General features: G+C 41.0%; 1 protein-coding gene across 1 annotated transcript in view; it reads right to left on the minus strand.

Annotated features, from left to right (window-relative positions):
* LOC126092710 (neural-cadherin-like) overlaps positions 1-23,679 on the minus strand; it is a 278,129-nt gene that overhangs the window by 33,233 nt on the left and 221,217 nt on the right. Inside the window, exons 20-21 of the mRNA XM_049908433.1 lie at positions 10,641-10,754; positions 5,862-6,048 (exon numbers count right to left, since the gene is read on the minus strand). Coding sequence (XP_049764390.1) covers positions 5,862-6,048; positions 10,641-10,754 — 301 coding nt within the window. The remainder of the gene's footprint in view (positions 1-5,861; positions 6,049-10,640; positions 10,755-23,679) is intronic.

Genomic DNA, 23,679 nt, shown 5'->3' on the forward strand with positions numbered 1-23,679 from the left:
CATAACGGGTCCCTTTTCCAAATTCTATCAGGCACTGCACTGATATCTCTGTCCCACACTAGTACATGGTATCTCCACATCCTTCACAGTGGTCACTCAACATCTGGCACAGGTCACACATCTTATGTATCCTACCATACCTGATAACAACACTAAACATGAGCAACACTAATGCACTCTGGTGGCTATTCTATCTGTCACAGAAGACCACAACTCTTAGTTAGTTACATACCTGCCAATGGCAAGTACATGTATGAAGTTACATGTCTTCTGGATGCTTACTTTTTTTAACTGGCAATGTATTAGGAATGAAGAAAATAGGGAAATCCTTTGAAAGAATGCTTTAAACAGTGGAATGCTCAAAACTGAAGCATCATATCAGAAAACTTGAGCCAAAACTTCCAAAAATAAATTGGGAAAGGTACATTATTTGTAATGAAGCATATGCATATGATAATGAAGAACACACTTACAGTTTGGAAATATGTGACCAGAGAAGAAAGAAGAAATGAAGATGAATGTTTCTATTACAAAAAGTAAATGGGGAAAAATGTCTGCTGCTCAACACAACCTTATAATATTTGTGTGGATAGTGTTTTATAATTCAGATGCTAAAGAAGGAACTGAGTGAGAGTACCACAAACTGCCTCAAGGGCTTCTAGATACAAAAAGAGCACTCTGAAGACATATGGACCTTCCAATGTTCCAGCTGATGGAATCAGAAATACTGACCCAGCAATTGTGAACAGCCTCACAGAATTGCTAAGCTAGGAGAGAGGGGAGATATCAGAACACTTGCTGGCACACAGTGTGGTTTGCACCCAGAAATCCACATGATAATGGAAATTAAGGGCCAGTCAGTTTAACACCTGTGGTTGTAAAACCAAATATGTTTGTATAATATGCAATACATTACATTGGCTATAATAGATTGGATTACAGAAGGAACAAATTTACATGTTATAGTCTGATTTGCTCAGGGCATGACAGACAGCTTAGATAACATACATGGTAGAGTTCATTGTTGGCTCTTGATGTGAGTTACAAAGACTGAGGATAGAGTGGTTGATTGGGTAAAGACATCTCCTTTAGTACAGAACTCATGAGAATTGTTAGGGCTTACACAGGTAAATGTAACAGACTAACAATTGTTTACAGTACATACAAATAACATAACCTTTTGTGTCTGCTCTAATATTAAATTCTTTGCAAATATCTGATGGTTTACCATAGGTAAGGAAGTTAGGAATTTGTGAACTTCTCCAGGAGGAGCTTGCAACAGTAATTTACTGCTCAAGAAAAGAGAAGCAAACGGAATACTGCTTGTTGCTTAAGCCATACCTGGAGTATTGCAGTTCTGTGTGAGACATGTACAAATCAAACCTCATTCTCTGCAAAAACCAGCAGCAATATTTTTGAGGTCTCTAACAATGACACTGTGACAATGAAGAACCTCAAATGGATCTCATTAATACCTGAATGAAAAGTGAAAGATTAGGATACACATGAGGGGTGAGCATAAAGTTTTAATTATCACTCCAAAAAATAAAGTTACATAATTAATGTTTTGTTTGTTTGCAGATATATGTCTGCAGTCTTGACACACACAGAAACCCCTGTGCCACAGCATGTTTCTAGATGAACCAAAACAAAACAGCACATCCCATTGATGAAGTGGAGTACAGGGCAGTGTTTTGTTTTCTGCATGTGAAAGGAAACAGTGCTACAAAAGCCCATGTTGAGTTGGTGGAAGTGTATGGCAATGATGCAGCATAATATGACACAGTAGTTAGGCAGTATAACACTTCCCCAGTATGGTCAAACAAGTCTGAATAACAAAGAACAAAATGGCAGGCCACATCACAAGTGAAGTGAAGGTCTATTACTTGAATACAGGCACATCACAATCATGATGACAGTGGGAAAAGTGAAAATCAGTTAAAGATTAGTTTCAGCATCTTGAATGACTTTCTGGATGAGCAAAGTTCATCACACAGCAGGTTCTGTGACTAGTTACTTGTAGTTAAAGAGCCCACCAAATGAAGGCAACAGGTGAAATGTTGCAGCTGTGTCAAGCACTTGATTGATTTCTTTAGCTGCTCTTAACCATGAAGAAGTTCTGGGTGTATCGCAATGACCTGGAGGCAAAGGAGAAATGCAAACAATGGAAACACATGCACTGACCACCACCAAAAAGAGGTGTAGCTACAATTATCATTTTTAGCATTTTTGGTCTGGCATGGTTTGGTAGTGTGGTAATAGCAGATTACACTTGTAAAAGGAAAGCCTGTCACAGCAGTATGCTACTGAAGTCTGTTGATGAGGGTATGAGAGGCTGTCAAGATGAAGCATTGCAGGAAGCCAGTGTAATATTACCCTTCCACACATCACTATTAAAATTCTCTGTCTCTGCAGAAGTTCTGAAAACTTCATGAGGTGTAAGATATACAAAAGAAAAACTTTTTCGTTATCTTCATTTTCTCTTGTTGGTGGCTCCAGTTCTTGCGTCTAGGGGTACATTCTTGCTGCTGAAATTTTGACTTACTGGGTTCCAGATGACTAAATAACTATTGAAGTATTATCTGTTGCTATGATTTTCTTTTATTTTATCCCATTCTTCTATCTCACACTGACTTCACAATCTCCATTTTCATACAACCATCAATTGCATTGTTGTAGATAAAATTAAAAAATGCACATTTCCATCAGAGGCATGCCCATTACTCTTCACTTTCTGCAGTACTCACAATATTCCAAACAGTTTACAAAGCAAAAGAGCTTACAAAGTTTCTTGACAAAAGTAGAATCTTTACCAACATATAACATTATTTTATAAATTAATCCAGAAATAAATTTAATAATTAGCATTATACTGTGCATTTAATAATATGAATTTTAAGTATGCCAGATATTTCATAATTCCAAATATTTCTACAAGAAGAACAATTTTAGATGTACCAATTGTAACAGCTTAATTTCTTTTTATATATTTTATCCTGAAATATAATGCATCATACACAAAATCAAATGAAATTCATTCAGTGAAACAGCTGAGAATGTTAATCTATGTAAGGTTTAAGATACCTTTTGGTATCGTCTATTTCTATAAAAAGAAGGTAATGTTAGAGGAGGGTGTCCCTTTGCACCAGCCAGGGGTGTCTTTTTTCTAAGACATTGTCCCATCTCATTCTGCAAAGGACACAGTCACTAATAATACTTCTTTGGATTACCAAATTTTGTCCCCCTGCCCCCCCTCCCCTCCACCCTTAAATTCTCCTACCATGACATCTAGTAACTTCTTCCTCCTACCATGGCATCTAGTGACTTCTCCCTCTTTCCTCAGATGAAGAAACCACTCTGTGGTAGGCATTTCCAGAATGATGATGAAGTTATTTTCAAAGTGGAATATTTCCTGAAAAGCCAAAATATGGACTTCCACAACTAGGATCTCCAAAAAGTCACCAGTCATTGGGAAAAATGTGCCACATTGACAGGTCAGTATGTAAAGCAGGATTAACACTCTCACCAAGTTTTATGGTCACAGCCTGGTTTTTTAAAGGTGATAATTACAATTTATGATTACTGCTGGTGTACAGATCTCGTGCAGGTTACACTGCATGAGCTGATACTAGTTAAATGAGAAGGAATGGAAGAGAGACCAGTGTCTAGATTATTCTCATAAAATAAATATGTTACACTGTAACAAGTAAACAAACTGAGCCTGCTTCATAGGTAAATGAGCAAGGGATTGATGCAGATTACTGAGGAAGGTCCTTAATGTCTTATCTGAAATACTATAGTGATTCACAAGGCTGAAACTATGTGCACTAATGGAACAAAATAATTAAAGTTATCAGTGACTAATTATGAATATGATTAAGAGATTATTGATTATGTGTATTAATAACAATAATACTTATACTTTCAATTCAGAATGCAAATGGGATTATAAATAGTATGGATACTATTTCAGAGAAATATTGCAACTGATCAAATAATAAATATCCAGTGCTTATATAAGACAAACCATATTGCTGTCATATGCAGATTGTTCAGATGGTTTCAGAGAAGTATCTTCAGCCTCAGGTATTCTCTTTGTTATGGCTAACTAAATAGAGTATGGTTGCATGAGGTAAATTATGGGAGGAAGGCCTTATCTACGAGGGCTATCCACAAAGTACATTACGTTTTGGAATTAAAAATAAATAAAGTATTGGAATTTTTTAAAATTATATACAGATGAAAGCCACACTTAAATACTACTTTTCTGCATAGTTGCCATTTAAATTAAGGCACTTATCGTAGCGATGGACGAGCTTGGAAATTCCTTCATCGTAAAATTCGGCCACCTACGCCTTCAACCACGTGGTTACCTCTTCTTGAAGCTGTGCGTCGTCATCAAAACGCTGCATAGCCAACCACTTCTTCATTACTGGGAATAAGTGGAAGTCGCTCGGTGTCAGGTCGGGACTGTACGGCGGATGAGGAAACAACTCCCACTTAAAAGATTCGAGAACTTCATGAGTGGCATTTGCTGTGTGGGCCCGGGCGTTGTCGTGAATCAGCAAGATCTTTGAGCCCAACTTTCCCCTGCACTTGTTTTGTGTTGCTCTTCTGAGGTTGTGCAGAGTTTGGCAATGCCTTTGAGAGTTTATTGTAGTGGCTCTTTCCAGGAAATCCACAAAAATCACACCTTTCCTGTCCCAAAAGACAGTCGCCATCACCATCCTTGCCGACATTGTCTGCATGCATTTCTTGGGTTTTTGGGGGGAATTTGTGTGCCCCCACTGCATTGACTGCAATTTTGTCTCACAGTTCACATGCTTAACCCATGTTTCATCACCAGTAACGATGCAATCGAGTAATGAGCCGCCATCTTTATTGTAAGTGTCCAAAAACTTTAACGCTGCAGCCATTCACTGATTTTTGTGAATCTCTGTCAAGATTTTTGGTATCCATCTTGCACAAAACTTGTGGTAACCAAGCTTTTCGGTAATGATTTCGTGCAACAAACTTCGTGAAATTTGTGGAAAACTCATAGAGAGTTCCGTTATTGTGAAATTACGGTTTTCACAGACCGCGGCATCGACTTTTTCTACAAGTTCGGCAGTCACTATGCTGGGTCTTCCACTTCACTCTTCATCGTGAACGTTAGTTTGGCCATTTTTAAATTTTATGACCCATTGATGCACTCCACCTTCAGTGATTATGTTGTCGCCAAACACTTCACAAAGCTGCCGATAGATTTCTATCAGTGTAAAGTTTTTTGCAGTCGGAGATCTTATTACAGCAATGCACTTCACACTTCGCGGCATTTTCAATTAACGCTGACATTTCAAACTGTCACAGTAACTCAACGGAGTACAGCACGAACCTCTTACTAGCACGGCAGGATGCCGACTGAGCGGCGTAATGCCATGACACCAAGATGACTGCGCTAGCCCCACCCCTAATGGACAGAAACGAAAACGTAATGTATTTTGTGGATAGCCTTCGTATTATACCACAATGCATAGGAATTCATGGATCTCTCTGCATCTGCATGCACACCACTCCTCTTGACGATACACCTAGTATGTTGAGTTTTAAAACCTGCATAGTCCTGTTTTGGAAAATGAAATACTATTCACTGCAGAGTATATAGAGGCACCAGGTAAAATTAGTTCTGAACTATGTGGTAATGCATCTAGACTAAAACTGATGGTATTTCTTGGTTGCTGAAGATGAAAAAATAAGTTGTTCTCTTTAAGAACGAAGTACAAAATATTGCAACATGCAGCAGATAACATGGCAGTCATACTGCTATATTCATTCCTAATGGGATAGCTTTTTGCATTTGTAATATATCTCATAGTATTTACCATTCTGAAAATCTTCAAAGAGATGAAACATTTTCAAGTTTCCAATTTCTTTATGTCCAGCTGCATATAACTCATTTTGTTTGCCAATTAAGATCCAGTGATTGCTTTCAAGGAAAAAGCATTCATTGTAATACCGTCCTTCACCAACGTCGAGTTGCAAAATGGCTGCAAACCCATACAGCAAAACCTGTGAAATTTGGTGGGCTTTATTTAACATCTGTGAAAAATCACAACACGAAAAAGTTAAGTTTACTTACATAATTGAAGATGCTGTTGTCTCATTATTTTATCTCAAAACTGGAGAGTGAGTAATGTGGAAAATGTGCTGGGCAGTTATGATGATCCCTTGCGGGGGCACACTTATGCGTAAAGTACACCATCCACAGATAACATTGTCTTTTACTGTTCCATTATTGTTTTACAATTGCAAAGCCATACCTGTTCCTTCATTATCGCTTCAGCTAACAGTGTTAAATTGTGCTGTGTTCAAGTGAGCAGAGCAGTAATATACAATAAACAATCAGCTAGATGAGAAAAAATTTATGAGCCATGCAAGAAAATGACCTAGATTCTGAGCTAGTGGCACAATCGCAGAATAAGACAGTTGTCTATTATATAATTAGCAATCAAGTAAGTGGTTGGCTGGGGCCTGATGCAACTGCATTGTTTAACGCTTCAATGGGTCATTACTGTGGGATAACACTTATGCTTGGCAACAGTGATAAAAATTAAATTAAATAGTGATTTAGCTCATATAATGCAAATTTATTTTTTTGTCATTTAGTTAAACTAAGATTAAACTCTGATTTTGTCTTACATGTTTACCTTTGGAACATGAAGACAGCTGTTCAAACAATGGGAAGTCCAGAATGAAATAATGACAATATTATGAAAAGAACACATTGCCACTCATCATGTAGTATCAATCAATGTTGATCCACAAATAGGCACAATAGAGAGACAGCCAAACAAGTAAACACACACACACACACACACACACACACACACACACACACACACACACACGACTACTCTTTCTGGCTAGCGTGGCCAGAGCAGAGACAGTGGTCATATGAATTGTGTTTGCATGACTGTGTGTGTGTATGTTGTCTAATTTGGAAGAAGGCCTTTCGGCCAAAAGCTTACTTCTTTGGCAGTCTTTTTGCTGGGCGTGCTCGCTCAACGGTAAATATGCACCTACTCGTAGAGCTCTAATGTGACGTATGTTTGTCATATGACAGCAAAACTTAGAAGATATGCTAATGTGTTCATGCAGAACTAATTTATTCTGGAAAAATTCCACTTTTGGCCACCAGGAGCAAATCTGGCACTTAACACAGTTTGTATGAAGGTATGACATCCATGCTGTCATTTGACAAGCCATAACGTGAGTCAACAGTATGGCTATTGAGAATACAGGCTGTGTGCTTTTAGCGAAATTGTTTTATATGAACAACAGCAATTACAGTGCTGCCTGGGCAGTTTATTGCTGACTGAAAGGTCTGTGGAGAGGCCCAATGTCATTAGATGGTTGAAGGTAGATGATAATGAAATTCAAAAACATGGGTTGCAAGCTACTATTGATCAATTTCTTTTACAGATGCAGCATTTTGTTGACGTCTCTGGTGGTTGTATTAAATAAATTGTGTATGCAGCTGTTAATAATAACTTTGACCTTTTCTGCCCATGTCCCATTCCTAATGCATTACATATGGAAACATTTCTGTATGTCTTTCTTCCATTCACAGCACCAGACTTACATCTGGCAGCCAAAATTGGAACTTTTTTTTCAGCATAAATCGATTCTGCATTAATGCATTAGCACGTCTACCAAGTTTTACTGCCATATGATAATTACAGTCCTTACTGGACCTCTGTGAGTAGATGCACTTTAATTTAACCACTTGGTATTAAAGATACAGACATAGAAACAGTTTTCACAGATGCAGTGAAAGAAAAAAAATAAGTAGCAGTAAATAGTCATTAACCTTGAACCTATAGATGTCTTAATGTGTGGAGACACTTGGAAACTTACTAAAATGTCAGTAATTTCAATATCATCCATACTACAATTTGTTAATGCAGTATCTAAAAGACAAACATAAGACAGTATTAACTGTCATCTAATTTTTGACACTTCGATCACCAGATGTAATTTTCTAACTCTCGTGAGAGAGAAAACATTACTCAGCTTGAAAAAGAAGAGCACCTAATTACTAAAATCTACACACTATCTATTTAAAGGGGTGTTACACTCAAAACATAACTTCTTTTAAATTAAAGGTGGCTCTTCCAATTATTCAACTGAGTTGTTGAGTCCATTTTATGCCCAATATTTTGACAGCTGACCCACTAATCTTCTTCAGGTGCTGTGGGTAGTGCTGTTATGTATACTTGCTGCCTGGCTGGAGTCCAGGCATGTTGTACATATAACAGCAATGCTTGTAACACCTGAAGAAGATGACTGGGTCAGTTATCAAAATATTAGGCACAAAACAGAAACACAACTTGATTCAACACCCAGAAGTATAGCATTAATCGATCACATCGAGAAGAGATCAACATAATTATGGCCACAATGGGAATTAACAGACTTTGAACAAGGAATGGTAGTTGGAGCTCAATGCATGGGACATTTAAGGTTGGAGACCATTAGGGAATTCAATATTCAGAGATCCATAGTGTCAAGAGCATGCTGAGAATACCAAATTTCGGGCATTACCTCTCACCACAGACAATGCAGAGGCCACTGGCCTTCACCTAACAACTGAGAACAGTGGTGTTTGTGTGGAGTTGTCAGTGCTAGCAGACAACCTACTTTGTATGAAATAACAGCAGAAAGCAATGTGGGACATATGACAAATGTATCCAGTAGGACAGTGCGATGAAATTTGGCATTAATGGGTTATGACAGCAGACAAGTGACATGAGTGCCTTTACTAACACCAAGGCATGGCCTGCAGCCCTCTCTTGGCCTTGTGACTCTTGATGACTGGAAAGCCATGGCCTGGACAAGAGTCCCAATTTCAGTTGTCAGGAGCTGATTGCAGGGTTTTAGTGTAGCACAGACCTCATGAAGCCACGGACCCAAATTGTCAACAAGGCATTCTGCAAGCTGGTAATGGCACCATAATTGTGTGGGCTGTGTTAACATGGAATGGTATGGATCATCTGGTCAAACTGAATCAGTCATTGACTGGAAATGGTTATGTGCAGGTACTTGGAGACCATTTGCAGCAATTCATGGGCTTCAAACAATGATGTCACTTGGCCACAACTGTTCATGATTGGTTTGAAGAACATTCTGCACAATCTGAATGAATGATATGGTTACCTAGATTACCTGACATGAATCCGATTGAACATCTATGGGGCATAACTGAGCTTGCACATAATCCTGCAATGGCAATACTTTCACAATTATGGATGGCTATAGAGTCATGTCTGCTTGTGTCTGTATATGTGTGGATGGATATGTGTGTGTGTGCCAGTGTATACCTGTCCTGTTTTCCCCCTAAGGTAAGTCTTTCCACTCCCGGGATTGGAATGACTCCTTATCCTCTCCCTTAAAACCCACATCCTTTCATCTTTCCCTCTCCTTCCCTTTTTCCTGACGAAGCAACCAGGGGTTGCGAAACCTCGAAATTTTGTGTGTGTTTTTTATTGTGCCTATCTACCAGCGCTTTCCCATTTGATAAGTCATGGAATCTTTGTTTTTAATATATTTTTCCCATGTGGAATGTTTCTTTCTATTTTATTTATATCATAATAATATTAATTTACAGAAATTTTACATCTATGTTAATCATGAGAGTTATTCAGAAATAAAAGATTCAAAACTTGGTATACATTTCTGAACTAATATCTTTTTGTATCAAATAGATGCTGTATATTTTAAACAAAACAGCTGTTAGGTCCCTAGTTCGAGTCTCGGTCGGGCACACAGTTTTAATCTGCCAGGAAGTTTCGTATCAGCACACACTCCGCTGCAGAGTGAAAATCTCATTCTGAAAACAGCTGTTAGACTTTCTCCTGCTCCTGCTGATGTTTGTACCCTCACCACTGATGCTTGTACATGTCATCATCTTTCACACCTTCAGCACTGAAGTGATCTGTCAGCACTCTTCAATAATTGATCATTAGTTCTTGAAATGCATTGTCATTCACAGTTATTTTGTGTCAGTACAGTATGCTGGTGAGCGTTGTTCAGTATTAACAATATTCCCCTCAACAGCTTCCCACACTATTGGTTTCAAGCAGACTGATGCATTATTTATACTGTTAAACATTAGATATCATTACTGACCAAGAGGCCTCAAAAGAAAAACTTTATGAGAAGTGATAAGTCTGTAATAAAAGATTGCAATGACTATTTGGCATGAAGCTGACTACTGACAACTTTTATTGTAGGATGAGTCAGCACTGAACAATGCCCTTGATTCCCTTACATTTGAAGTGTGCAGCCCAAGTTTTGACACCCATTTCAAATCATATAATGTAGCACATATACAAATCTGCTACACAGAATTAGCATATTTTAGACAAGCAGTAACACTGTTTGAAGAACATTCTGCAAATGTTCATATAATACTGTAAGAAATTTGTTTCACAAGTCTGATTTGTTGACTACACATGCTTAACTTAAACATTGCAAAAAGAAGTTCTGAATAATTACTTGAAACATATTTGCAGTTCATCCAATGATGAGTGAAAATCTGAAACTAGCTAACTGAAGATAAGGAAACTGAAAGAGTAAACTTCTACGAATATACTGCTTACCTTAGTTGTGTGCCACTGTCCATCATCCACAGCAACAAAATCAAGGCTGATAAGATGTTCAATGCTGGAAACACCGATCACCTTGTAGTACAACTGTAAGTGGTGGTGCTTGATCTAAACAGAGGCCAAAAAAAAAAGAAAAAAAATACAGTATGGAGGAAAATTTAATGTGGTGTAGAACAATACATTACACCCAAACTCAAAATGAGATAACAACTTATCATTCCTACAGTTACATCACTTCTTACAATGTAGTAAATAACCTCTGGGTATAGTGTATGTCAACAACTCTAGTTTAAGTAATAAAAATGTGGGTTTTCTGGCTGTAGTGACTGACTGCACACAGAAAACTCCAACCAATTACAATCAGGCTTTATTAAGTTCGTGTCATTACACAAAACATAAGAAGAACACTACAGAAATTCACAGCAAGCACATTGCAACTGAAGTGCCCATACTGAACCAAAGAACCAAAGACCGTGTACTCTGCACTTTGTAGGTGGCAGTTGCTCACAGTCAATGGTCGCCACAGAGCCTCCCCCAGCAGTGTGGAGCACTGGGGGAAGGACGTGGGTGTCTTCCTGTGTAGTAGTGTTGTGGGATGCTTGCTGGTTGATAGAGGCATGTGCAAAGAGTCCTTGCTGTCTGTGCAGGGTGGGCTAGTGCTGGTATAGTCCGCCATCCAGTGGGGGGTGGGGGGAACGGACTGGTCGACCTGCAGGCGTGAACTGGACTGGCACGGAAGATGTCGGTGTTGCAGTACAGGCCGAGAGGGGGATGCGAATCTTGAGCATCCTGTCGGTGCTAACTGTTGCAGCTATGTCTGCCATATCCACCCCATGTGGAATGGGGACTGTGCGCAGGATGGTGATATGTAACATGGGGGTGGACTCGCCTGAGGTGTCCCCTATGCAGAGAACGAAGATGGATCCCTTGTGGAGTTGCAAGTAAAGCTCGTCACGTGGGCACTCAGAGGCATTGATTGAGATGCAGATTTTGTCGACAGTGGACATAGGGGGCACAAGGGGAGGTGGTGGGGAAAAATAACATTGTTCAGGAGAAACGCTGGAACACTCTGTGGGGGCATTGGATGCTGACACTTGCAATGGGGTAATGTCACATGCAACATGTGGTTGGGCCTGAGGTTGTGGATTGTCACACGCAGTGCCTGCGTGAAACAAGGGTAGACTATCGTCACATGTAACAACTGAGCTGCCCACAGGTGTAGGCTCAGTGCACATATGATCATCGCGGGGCACAGGGGAGGGGGCGGTCTGTGTGAGATTGGAGTCATTACCTGACGGAGAAACACCTGACTCGAGAGGGTGTGGTACAGATTCTGTGATCATCCAGGCTGGTTTCACGCATTGAAGGGAAACTATCTGCTGATGGCCACTGACAAGAATGTCCTTAGTATTGTCCATGTGAGCCACTACTCGATGCGGGCCAGAGTGAAGTGATTATAATGTTGGTTTGACTGCGTCATCCCACAACATAACAAACTCGCAAGAGTACAGAGCTGAATGCAAAAAGACCCAAGTACAGTTGTGTTGTCATGGAGGGGGCGTGCGGATCACAGCTATGTGTGTCTGGACATGTTCAACTAGAGCGGGGAGGTCAAACAGGCAGACGACTGCTTCATTGTTGTCAAAGTCTTTGGGGAAAACTAGTGTCTCACCATACAGGACCTCCGCAAGTGAAACCTGGAGGTCTGTCTTGTAAGCCATGTGTATTCCTAACATAACCCAGGGAAGGGCGTTGGACCACTCAATGCCATGGCACACGAGAGCAGCTTTCAGAGTCCTGTGCCACTGCTCGATCAGTCCATTGCTCTGTGGGTGGCAAGCCGTAGTGCAGAATCTATCCACCCCACAGAGTACGCAGAGTTTTTTAAACAGCAGGGATTCAAACTGCCTTCCCTGGTCAGTGGCAATGGATGTAGAGCAGCCGGATTGAGCTATCCAGGAGGATACGAATGCAGGCTACGGAATCTGCTATGATGTCCTGCAGGGGTATTGCCTCTGCCCAATGTGTAACGCGGTTAATGACAGACAGGATATACCTGAAACCATCAGACACAGGTAACGGTCCTAAGAGGTCCAGATGCACATGTTGGAAGTGGCCTTTTGGGATGTCAAATTTACCTGGACAGGGTTGTGTGTGCCTGCCGACTTTGCTGCACTGGCACTGTAAACAAGCATGAGCCCAAGTACAACAATCCCTCTTCACACCCAGCCACACAAAGTGTTCTGTAACAAGGTGTGTAGTAGCTTTAGCACCAGGATGTGAAAGGCTATGTAATGTAGTGAATACTGGGTGACGCAGAGCAGGGGGAACAATAAGCTGGGTGGTGCCCACAGACGTATCGCACCACAGTGGCCTGACTGAGCACAGTAGGTTGCGGGAAATGATCTGGAGGGAAGTATCTGGGTGCAGTCGGAAGTTGTGCAATTCAGCATCATTGTTGTGTAAGCGGGCCAATTCATTGAAATTAATGGGGAACAAAATTGCAGTGATACATGATAGGTAGTCGGCCAACACATTTTCTGAACCTCAGATGTAACGGATGTCTGTTGTGTATTGGCAAATTAAGTCCATCTGCTGAAACCTACGTGTGGGAAGGTCAACAGCAGGGTTACGGATAGCCTCCATGAGGGGGCAATGGTCTGTGAAAGTTATGTTCCTTCCTTCGATGTCTGTGCAGAAATATTTTACAGCTTCATAAACTGCAAGCAATTCTCTGTCAAATGCTGACAATTTACATTGAGCCATAGATAGTTTTTTGGAAAAGAAATGGAGTGATTGTGTCATGTCACTGAATGCTGTTGGAGGACTGCACCGACTGCAAAATCACTTGAATCTGCTGTAATAGAGATGCAGACATCTGGCAAAGGGTGGGCGAGAGTGACACCACGTGCTAATGCTGACTTAAGGTCTTCAAAAGCTCTCACCATGTTGTCAGACCACTGTAGTCAGTGACTACCTTAGGTTTGTTTTCGAGCCAGTGCATCAGTCAAAGGGGCTTGAATTGCTGCCACCATCGGCAGGTTATGATAGGAACTGATAATTCCTTAAATCAGTGTAATTCATGAAACTACACTGGGAGGGGTAGATCACAAATGCAGTCAACCTGCTCCTGAGGGGGCGTATACCTTCTGAGGAGATGGTGTACCCCAGAAAAGTGACAGCAATGCAGAGGAGTTGTGACTCGTCGTTATTGATCTTGACTATGTTATGTGTCAGTAAGTCCTGTATCGTGGCCAAGTGGAGTTCATGTTCTTTGTCAGAGGAGGAGAACATGAGTATGTTGTTGAGGTATGCGTAACAATATGTGCAGTTAAAGAGAAGTGAGTCTATAAAATGTTGCCAAGTTTGGGCCACATTTTTGAGATCATAAGCCATGTAACAAAATTCATAGAGGCCGAAAAGTGTGATCAACACTGTCTTTGGTATGTCGCTCTGTTCCATGTGTATCTGTATATATTCCTTGCAGCAGTCCAAAACACTGAAGACGCGTGCTCTGCTAAATACTTGCGCAAAGTATTGTATATGAAGTGTCAGATAATTGTCTAATATGGTCCACGCATTGAGGCAGTGATAGAACTCTTTGGGAACTAAATGTATTGGTGAAGACCAGTTACTGTCCGACGAATGAACAATACCTGCCCGCAGAAGTTCCTCCACTGCAGCTATAGCAAGTCATAGCTTATGGGGCAGCAGTTGGCGTGCTTTATGATGCACTAGTAGCCCGTCTGTTGTGACAATTCTGTGTGTTGTGCCATTCGTGATAGTGTTCAGCTGGGCTGGCGAACTCACTTGGCGGCCATCACGAACGGGAATTGGTAGCACGTGAGAGTCACTAACCTAATGTGTTGGGGAAGCTGTCCATGTTGGCGGCGGCAAAGTTCCACGAGGCGCATCTCTGGTGTCGGGGGGGCAGCGGCGTCCAAGTCCCACACAGTGCATCGCCGGACTAAAGCTGGCCGAGACAGTCCAAAATGAAAAAGGAGGTCAGTGCTTAAAACTGGGTCTTCTATGTCAGCCGTGTAGAAGGACCAAGTGAACTGTTTGGTAGGTATGAGTTCAATAGGTAACTCAGCCAAACCATCGACACGAAGTGGCGATTTATTTACTGCTCGATGGAACAGTATGGCTGGTGTCGTGTCCTTTACGGTAAATGTGTGAGGGGTATGACACTAACGTCTACTCTGGTATCAACGACAAAGTACCGGCGCGAACCTAAATCCAAGGTGTAAAGATATCCCCATGGGGTGGGGGATCTGACTGAATGCAACATCTATGGGCGCCCCTGCATGCATCCGCGAGCCATGTCGTCTACTGCGTGCGGTGTTTGGGAATGCGCAGGGCGGGAGGCAGTTGCAAGCGGTGTCCCTGTAAGTGGAGTGGAACCAGCATATGTGGAGTTAGCTGTACTCGTTCCACCAGCTGAAGCATCAGGCAGGCAGGCAATAGCCCGGTTGACAGGCACTAGCCCAGTTGAGGTGGGGAGAGGCTGCTGCCGGCCTGGTCGCGACTCCTGATCTTTGCCACTAGATAGCAGCTGTTCCGTGCGCTGTCCGCAATGCGCACATGCCCAGCCTCTACCATCTGATGGTGGAAGTATACTCACAGGATTACCAACCTCAGCAGTATTAGGCGCTGTGCTGCACGGAGGGAGGTGGCAGTGCCGAATAATGGCATTTGCCTGGTCTACCAGCCGTAGTTTATCCTCGAGTGACGCTATGGTATGTGGGAGCAAATGTAATTTTAGTTCTTCCAGCAGTTTCACCAACCACTACGCCCAGAGCAGTAAGTTCGGCAAGATCTCAGTACTGACCTACGCACACAAGCATCGCCACAGCTGTGAGGGGGTTCTGTCATCTAAAGTCTCGTCATAAATAATGTTGTGAATCATATCAGCTGGAAGATGAGAAAGGCATTCAATGAATAGTGCATGGGCAGAGGCATATTTGTTGCTCTTGGGTGGGTTCAGCAACAAGTCACTGATGAGATCAGGGTGGTCATGCAGGTGGTTCACTAAACACACAAAACGAGTGCTGTCATCCACAATTTCATATATGTCCAACATGTTGTCCACCAAGATAAACCATGTCACTGGGTTGTCTGGTTGTAATGGTGGCATTTTAGGAAAATGACCAGGGACCAGTGCTTGCGGGGGTGTAGGAAAGCCATGAAAAAATATCCAGTCCTTGTAGGCAGGAAAACTGCACAGCCACACAATGAGCAGGGTGCGGCAGACGTGGAAGGATCAATGGCTGATGCAGACAAAATCTAGAGCAGAGGCATGAGATTGAGATTGAGCTCTGAGTGATAGGGTGGAACCACATCAAGTGCATTGCCTGAGGTGTGCGTGGGGTGGCAGGTTGGGTAGGAGTATACATGGTCCGGTGCAGTTGATGTGAGTGCCCCTTTGACTGACATGGAGATGGACACATTAAATGGCAGACCGCTCTGAGGAGGAGGCAGCCCTGCATGTGGACCCCGAAACTGGACAGCCACGTTGTCCATGTTGTGCGGTAGAAACTCGGGCGAAGGGTTTCTGGGATCTTGTGCTGGAGGAGCATTCTGTTGAGTGTAGAATGCTGTAGAAGGTGTCCACCCCGATGTGTACAGCGCCCAGTGTGGTGTGCCGGCAGAGGTTAGGGTCGTCCATCCGGCCGGTTGAAGCAAACAAAAGAGATACAAACATTCCTGGTGTATTAGTAGCACATGGCGTAAAGTGTTGTGCTTCACAGTCAAATGTCCATTCTGCAGTTGCGGCGTCCTGCACTGCCAGAAAACTGGAGGTTGCAACATTGTCTATTGGCGCGAAACCAGTGGTACACAGCAAGCGAATGCAATGTATTTTCGCGACTCGGGGTCACCAATTTGGGTTTGCTGGCTGTAGCGACTGACCGCGCACAGAAAACTGCAACCGATTACAATCAGGCACTTTTATTAAGTTCGTGTAATTACACAAAACACAAGAAGAACACTACAGAAATTCAGAGATGGAAATTAGAAAATGGCCAAGCAAGTAACAGTGAGATTAAGTATTAGGCATGAACTGGATAAAATGAAAACAATGATAGTACAGTACAAAGTATAAGTACACTAATGAGGTCTGGCAGCAGCACAGTCAAATCCAAAGAAAGTTATGAGAATTGCTGGTACACACTTCTCCAGTGGCAACAGCAGTAGCTTACTGTGTTCACTTCACGGAAAATTTCTGAATTTTTGAACAAGACAGTGCTGCAGTCTCCATATACAAAGAAAAGCTGTAAACATTGCAGAAGTAATACCTTTGACAATAAACCATAACCAGTTTGGAATATTGTTCAAGGAAACAGGGAAAATACTGTACTACTAGAAGACGACAGTTCATTCATTGTGTTACATAGATCCACTGATGGAAGAAAATCTGCAGGAATGGAAAATCACTCAATAGATAATACAACAAAGTGCAAAGCTCTTAGAAACTAAATTAATTGTTATTTGTTGTTAAATTCCTGTAATTTATTTGCACTTACTTTAGCTAAATTTAAGATATAAAACTAACATGATTGCTGCTACCTTGAAAGAACTACTGCTTCCTCTTTTATATTTAATGCAAGTTATTATTTATCTTCTATTGCTAACTTAATGTCCTCTTGGTTACACTGATAGTTATCATGGCAAAATAGTTGGCTATGTGCCGTAAGAATAGGGGCTACACACTATGTGCATACCTATTTTAATGCAACTAACAGTAGTTACCAATCCTCAAATAGAGATACTGAGAAAAAATTCTCAGTATTTGTGAGTTGCCTACATTGGAGAGAGCTTTTCTATCACACATGTCATTTAATGATCATGTGTTAAAATTAGAAACATTCAAAGGCACTGACATTCAATTGTTCAGAGACTCAGACTAAAATAGTATGTGATCAGCTTCTGGTCCAAGACTTAAAGATTCTTATAAATCTCATGATTTGCCCTTCTTTTTCTTACATTTTTACATTTCCATCATTTTTCTTAAAGGAACTGATCATTTGAATTCAAAAGGTATGGACTGCATGTCTCACTTTTTTTTATTAAATGTTAATTCCTAGACAAAGGTCAAACAGCAGCAAGCTGCTGTTCATAGTGTTATCTCTTAAGAATAAATAGCACCATTACCCATTCTCAACAAAATAGTTCATTGTCAGATGGATGTTCATGTTTATAATTGCAGACAGCTAATGCTGAACATGCAGTGTTGGCTGCTTTCATTGTGATTAAAGTGTAGTGATGCCATACACCAAAAATGTTGCAAGAAAAAGGACCTTTTTTACTATGTTTGTAGCTAAGAAGGAACTAGAACAACATAAAAAACTTTCTAAGATAAGAACTGAGTTAGTTTTGTGCCATTTACATTGGAAGTTTTGCATCATTTTATATTATTGATGCTTATTTTTGAAGAAGTTCATACAATCAGAGCAGAACAGCATAAATACACATAAATATTTTGACCACACACAAAGTTGACTGTAATATTTACAAAGACAAAACAGTGTCAAAGAATGTGTCTGTCAGACAATTTAAAATGTATACATAAATATTTATGGAACATTCTGTTGGTTCTTGTTGAAACGCAGACATATTAATGACTTGAATGAAATGTATTAATGTTCCACAATAATTATTGTGGAGGAGTAATGTTAACAAGTCACAGAATATTTGAGGCACTGAGTCATTAACAGATACATAAGCAAGACTAAGAACATTGCTAGCTTTTGGACAAATCCTTCTTCAGAGCTATAGATTCACATACAGACACATGCACCTGCACTACTACACTGTCCCAACTGACTACATTGTGCCAACCCTGCAGCCCGTCTGTGACATGGGGTTATGTCAGCGGATGAGGGGAGAAAAAGAGGTGGTGAATGGGGGAGGGGCTGGGGAGGAGTGGTTGACACCTAGAAGGGAGAGGCAGTGGGTAAACAAGATAGGAATGTGACACTAGTGAGTTCATTCTGGCCACAGGCAGGTGCAGCTGTGTGTGCACAGAGACATGGAGAAGGAGTGGGTTATACATCTACATCTACATATACACGGATACTGTGCAAATCACACTTAAGTGCCTGGTAGAGGGTTCATTGAAACACCTTCACAAGAATATTCTATTATTTCACTCTCGAATAGCATTCAGAAAAAACAAACACCTATACCTTTCCATGTGAGCTCTGATTTATTATGAGCATTGTTTCTCCCTATGTAGGTCAGCATCAACAAAATATCTTCCCATTCAGAGGAGAAAGCTGGTGATTGAAATTTTGTGAGAAGATCCTGCCACAATGAGAAATGCCTTTGTTTCAATGATGTCCACCCCAAGTCCTTTATCATTTCTGTTACACTCTCTTTCCTATTTCTTGATAATACAAAATGTGCTGCTCTTCTTTGAACTTTCTTGATGTACTCTGTTAATCCTATCTGATAAGGATCCCACATCATGCAGCATTACTCCAAAAGAGGACAGCCAAGCATAGTGTAGGTGGTCTCTTTAGCAGAACCATTGCATCTTCTGAGTGTTCTGCCAATAAATTTCAGTCTTTGGTTCACCTTTTTCACAACATTTTCTATGTGTTCTCTCCAATTTAAGTTGTTTGTAATTGTAATTCCAAGGCACTTAGTTGAATTTACAGCCTTTAGATTTGATTGATATATCGTGTAACTGAAGTTTAATGGATTCCGTTTAGCACTCATGTGGATGACCTCACATTTTTCAGTACTTAGGGTCAACTGCCAATTTTTGAACCATATAGGTATCATTTATAAATCATTTTACAAATTGGGAGGGAAAGGCAGAACACAGAGCGAGAGAGACTATGGAGAAGAGATGGCGAGAGCAGGATGAGTGAATTTAGGACCATTGTACAGACTTGCTGGTGAATATGGAGCAGCATCTAGCCCCTAATCCTGCAACCACCCCATGGAACCAACTGCACAGGAGCACACTCCTCATTACCCAATATCATCCTGCACTGGAACAACTGAACCATATCCTTTGCCATGGCTTTGACTATTTATCATTATTTCCAGAAATGAAGAATATCTTACCCACAACCCTTCCCACCCCTTTCAAATTGGTATTCCACTGTCCACTTAACCTTAGCATTATCTTTACACCATACCTACCCCCAAACCCTAGACACAGGGATCGTAACCCTGTTGAAGACTCATGCGCAAGACTTGGCCAATACATCCACCCAATGCATCCTACACCAGTCCTGTCACAGGCTTATCCTCTCGTATCAGAGGCAGAACAGTCTCTGAAAGCAATCACTTCTTGTAATGTCTGCACTTCATTTTATGTGGGCATGACCACCAACTTGCTGCCCACATGAATGACTAGCTATGGCCAAGCTGTGGCCAAGAGCAGAGTTGACTACCCAGTAGAACATGCTGCTGGACACAACATGTATAATGTCAACGACTGTTTCATAAACTATGTCATCTGGAATGATGATATACTTGGTGCAGCGAAAAAAATTTGAGAGTTCTTTCCTGGCAATGTCAGAGGCTGAGCAAAATGGATCAATAGCCAGATAGAATTCCAGTAAGAAAGAATTGCTGATAGTGCCACAATGAACATCGAAGTTATTGTGACACCCTGTATGGGCTGAGCAGCTGAGTAAGCAATGTACCAAAATGGCATCATGGTGACAAAGGAATATGATCATAATGGTGGCTCCACAAAGTGTCACAAGAAAGTTGAAGTTCAGTGCAAGAGTAACCACTCAGTTTATTGACACAGCACAAAAGACCACCTGAAAGGTGAAGCTGTGAAATCCTGGAGTGGCCAAGAGAGCTGACCAAATGCGAAAATCGAAATGAATTATGTCATTACCGCCCACCATAGCAGAGCATGCAAGAACTGCCCACTTGTACTAAATCTCCAGAAATGTCTCAGTTTAGCCAGTTAGTACATAGATGGTGGTATAAGGGGTGTACAGTATAACTGACCATGCTTTCCCACCCGGGTTTTGTGATAATTAAGCCAGTTCGACTTTGAATTGACTTAGTGAGCTCCTGCATAGGAATTCTTCCTACCTGTTATGTGGAGATGCTCTCATAGTTTTATGCCCCCTTGTAGAGCCATTGCAGCACTGTCAGACTGTGAAAGTGCAATGCATGTTTTACATAATGAAGCAGGATGAAGTTTTTTTTTTGTGCAAATAATTGTTACACAGATTTCATTACAATACATTTATTTAAGAAACACTGATTATATGCTAACTATTAATGGTATGAGAGCATGGTCTACTGCGTGACTACATTGATGGTATCCTATTGACAACTGCCAACCTGTACACAGACCATAACTTGAGTGTTCAATCAGCGTAGTTCATATAAGATTGTACATCTCTGCTTGTGCCAATGTTATTAATTTATTTACTAATATCAGTGTTTCCTGGTATTGTTAAATTATGGAAAGATAGTATTTATGACTTGTAGACTCCTCCTAATGTCTGAGTGGCAAAAGACAACTTTTGTAGCAAATATTTATTAATAATAATTATTTGATTTGTGCCAGAATACATGTACTTTCCCCATGTATACCTTTGCTGATGTCATGAGTGATTTCTGCATTGGCACCTCATCCCACTGACTCTGAATGTACCACATGGCCAACTGCCTGTGCTAGCTAGCATGGGAACCAACTGCTTGCTCCTTACTCTATATGTACTCCAGTGCAGCTATATTTACTTCATGTATGTGAAATAGCAAAACTGCAAATAAAGTAAAGTACACCCTCATCTTGAAGTAAGGGATACCTTTTACAAGCACATGATCTTGTCCTGTATAAATGGTAGTTTTGTGCTGGTGGAGTACTATGCAGTTTGCAGCAAACCTGTCAAGAGGGACTGCCTGTATCAGTTGACTCTCTGCTTGTCTGGCCTCCTCCAATTTTCTGTTGATCAGGAAGTCCTCCCTGGAGGGACTTGCTTGCTGTGAGCTGCAGTGCCAACTTCCAAGTTAAGACTGATTTGAAGCTGTGGCTACCACCATGTGTCAGGCCTGGGAGCAAAATGTCATCCATCATTGTGTGGGCGATTTGCTGCTGCTGCCTGCCTCCATTCCTGTGTCAGACTTCAAAGGAGCCAGCTCTCTCTCTCTTGGCAGCAGGCCATAGCACTTCTCTGCATGACTTCATATACTCTGAGTGAAGCTGGTAGATGCCTTGCCTGTGTGTAGTCTATGATGGGGTCATGGGTGACTGAGCATCACTTCCCTTAAGCTGTATGCAGTTGCACTTGGCATGGATGTGACATTGCAGCTGTTGAGCTGACACACCACTGTCTGTGGGCTGAATGAGGATTGGTGCATTCCACAGTAGTACGCTACAACCAGTCCTGCCCAAACTGGTTGCCTGGCTGTCATAGAGTCAATTGTATTTTGTGGGTAATGAATGTTTAGTATTGTAATAATCTTTCACTAATGCCTTCAGGCCCATCCAGCCATCTGTCCTCTGAATCAGTGAACCCACTTACCTGGCACAGTACTCTGTCAGCCTCCTGACCTTGACTTGATGCCAGGACTCCACCCCTCATAGCGTCCTACCCTAAACCCTTACTAACAGTGTCCATGAATTATTTAGCTGCGAGTTGTTCTTCTATTGCATCTTTCGGTATTATAATCACCCTGCCTCAATCTCTGCTAGCCCCTGCCCCAGGAAACTAAATTAACTCATTCTGGACTTATATTCTTTTTCTCCACCATCTGTCTCATCCTCTGTTCTTTTTCCCCCTCTATCCCACTCCTCCTCCATGTAATTGTGTACTACATACAACTCTCCTTGTTTGCGGCCAGAACAATATCACCATTGGTACATTCCTATTCCATTTACCTGCTGCCTCTCCCCACTGACTATCAGCCATCCCACCCCAATCCTTCTCCCGCTCCCCACTTTGTTTCTCCCTTAATTTGCTCCACCTCACACAACCCCTCATCTCAGTTGAATTGCAATACTTACATAATGTAGTCAATAGGATGTGGAGTTGTACATCTATATGACTATAGCTTTGAAGAAGTATTTGTTGGGAAGCTAGCAACATTCTCAGTCTTATTTTTGTGCCTATCAATGGCTCAGCACCTCAACCATTCTGTAAGTTGTTGTCATCACACCCTAAGCCATTTGTATTGCACCAATTTCCATTACAACTGGAAGGTTGCTTTTTTTGGTTTGTGTTTCTGAAATCTTGACTTGGTCTTGTTTTGGCTACTGATTGGTAGGACCATCTATTCTGATTCATAATCCTATCACATGAGTTCCAACAAATAAATTGTAAGAGCTTTTCAATCTCTCAAACAATTACATATTACTTACATTTTATAAAGCTTTATTGATGGAAAAAGTGATGTAAAACTTGAAGCTAGTGCCACCTCCCATATATTTACTATTACCAATCTAATTAAAGTGGGCTTCATCCTCTTAGGTTCAGAAAAAAGAAGAAAAATAATGTGTCTTACACAACAAAAATAAAGTTTCTTAGACAGGACTGAAATCATTACTGAAGCATTTCTGCCAAAGGAACTATGGTTATCTTTAAGAATGTACTATCTGGTGGTATTGCACCTTTTAAAAGTTCAATCAAAGATTCAGATGAAGTAACCTTGTGAACAGAGTAGTGCTACTGAATAAAGGTAACATTTATATTCCTACTCTGCATCTGTTCTAAACTCTTATTCTTTAGTATGATAATGCAATATTTTCTGACAGTTCCACATGATATAATGAAGACAACAATAATTTCTATCTTTCCATACTCAAAGCTGTTCACTGTCAGCAACTTTTAATTGTTCTGTATTGTGAAACACTTGTATTTTGAAGGAGAGATCCAAGCAGAATTGTTCTGCAGATATACTTAGTTAATAAAAGAATTGCTGCCATCAAATGATAAGCCACTGAAGTAGGTATTCATACTGAAACGGTCAGAAATCTTGAGCTCTTATTTAGTATCATTCTTAACTGTCTGTTATATTTGATTCATATTAAAAAAACACTGCCTGACAA

This window comes from Schistocerca cancellata, chromosome 7, assembly GCF_023864275.1.
Source record: "Schistocerca cancellata isolate TAMUIC-IGC-003103 chromosome 7, iqSchCanc2.1, whole genome shotgun sequence".
NCBI lineage: Eukaryota > Metazoa > Arthropoda > Insecta > Orthoptera > Acrididae > Schistocerca > Schistocerca cancellata.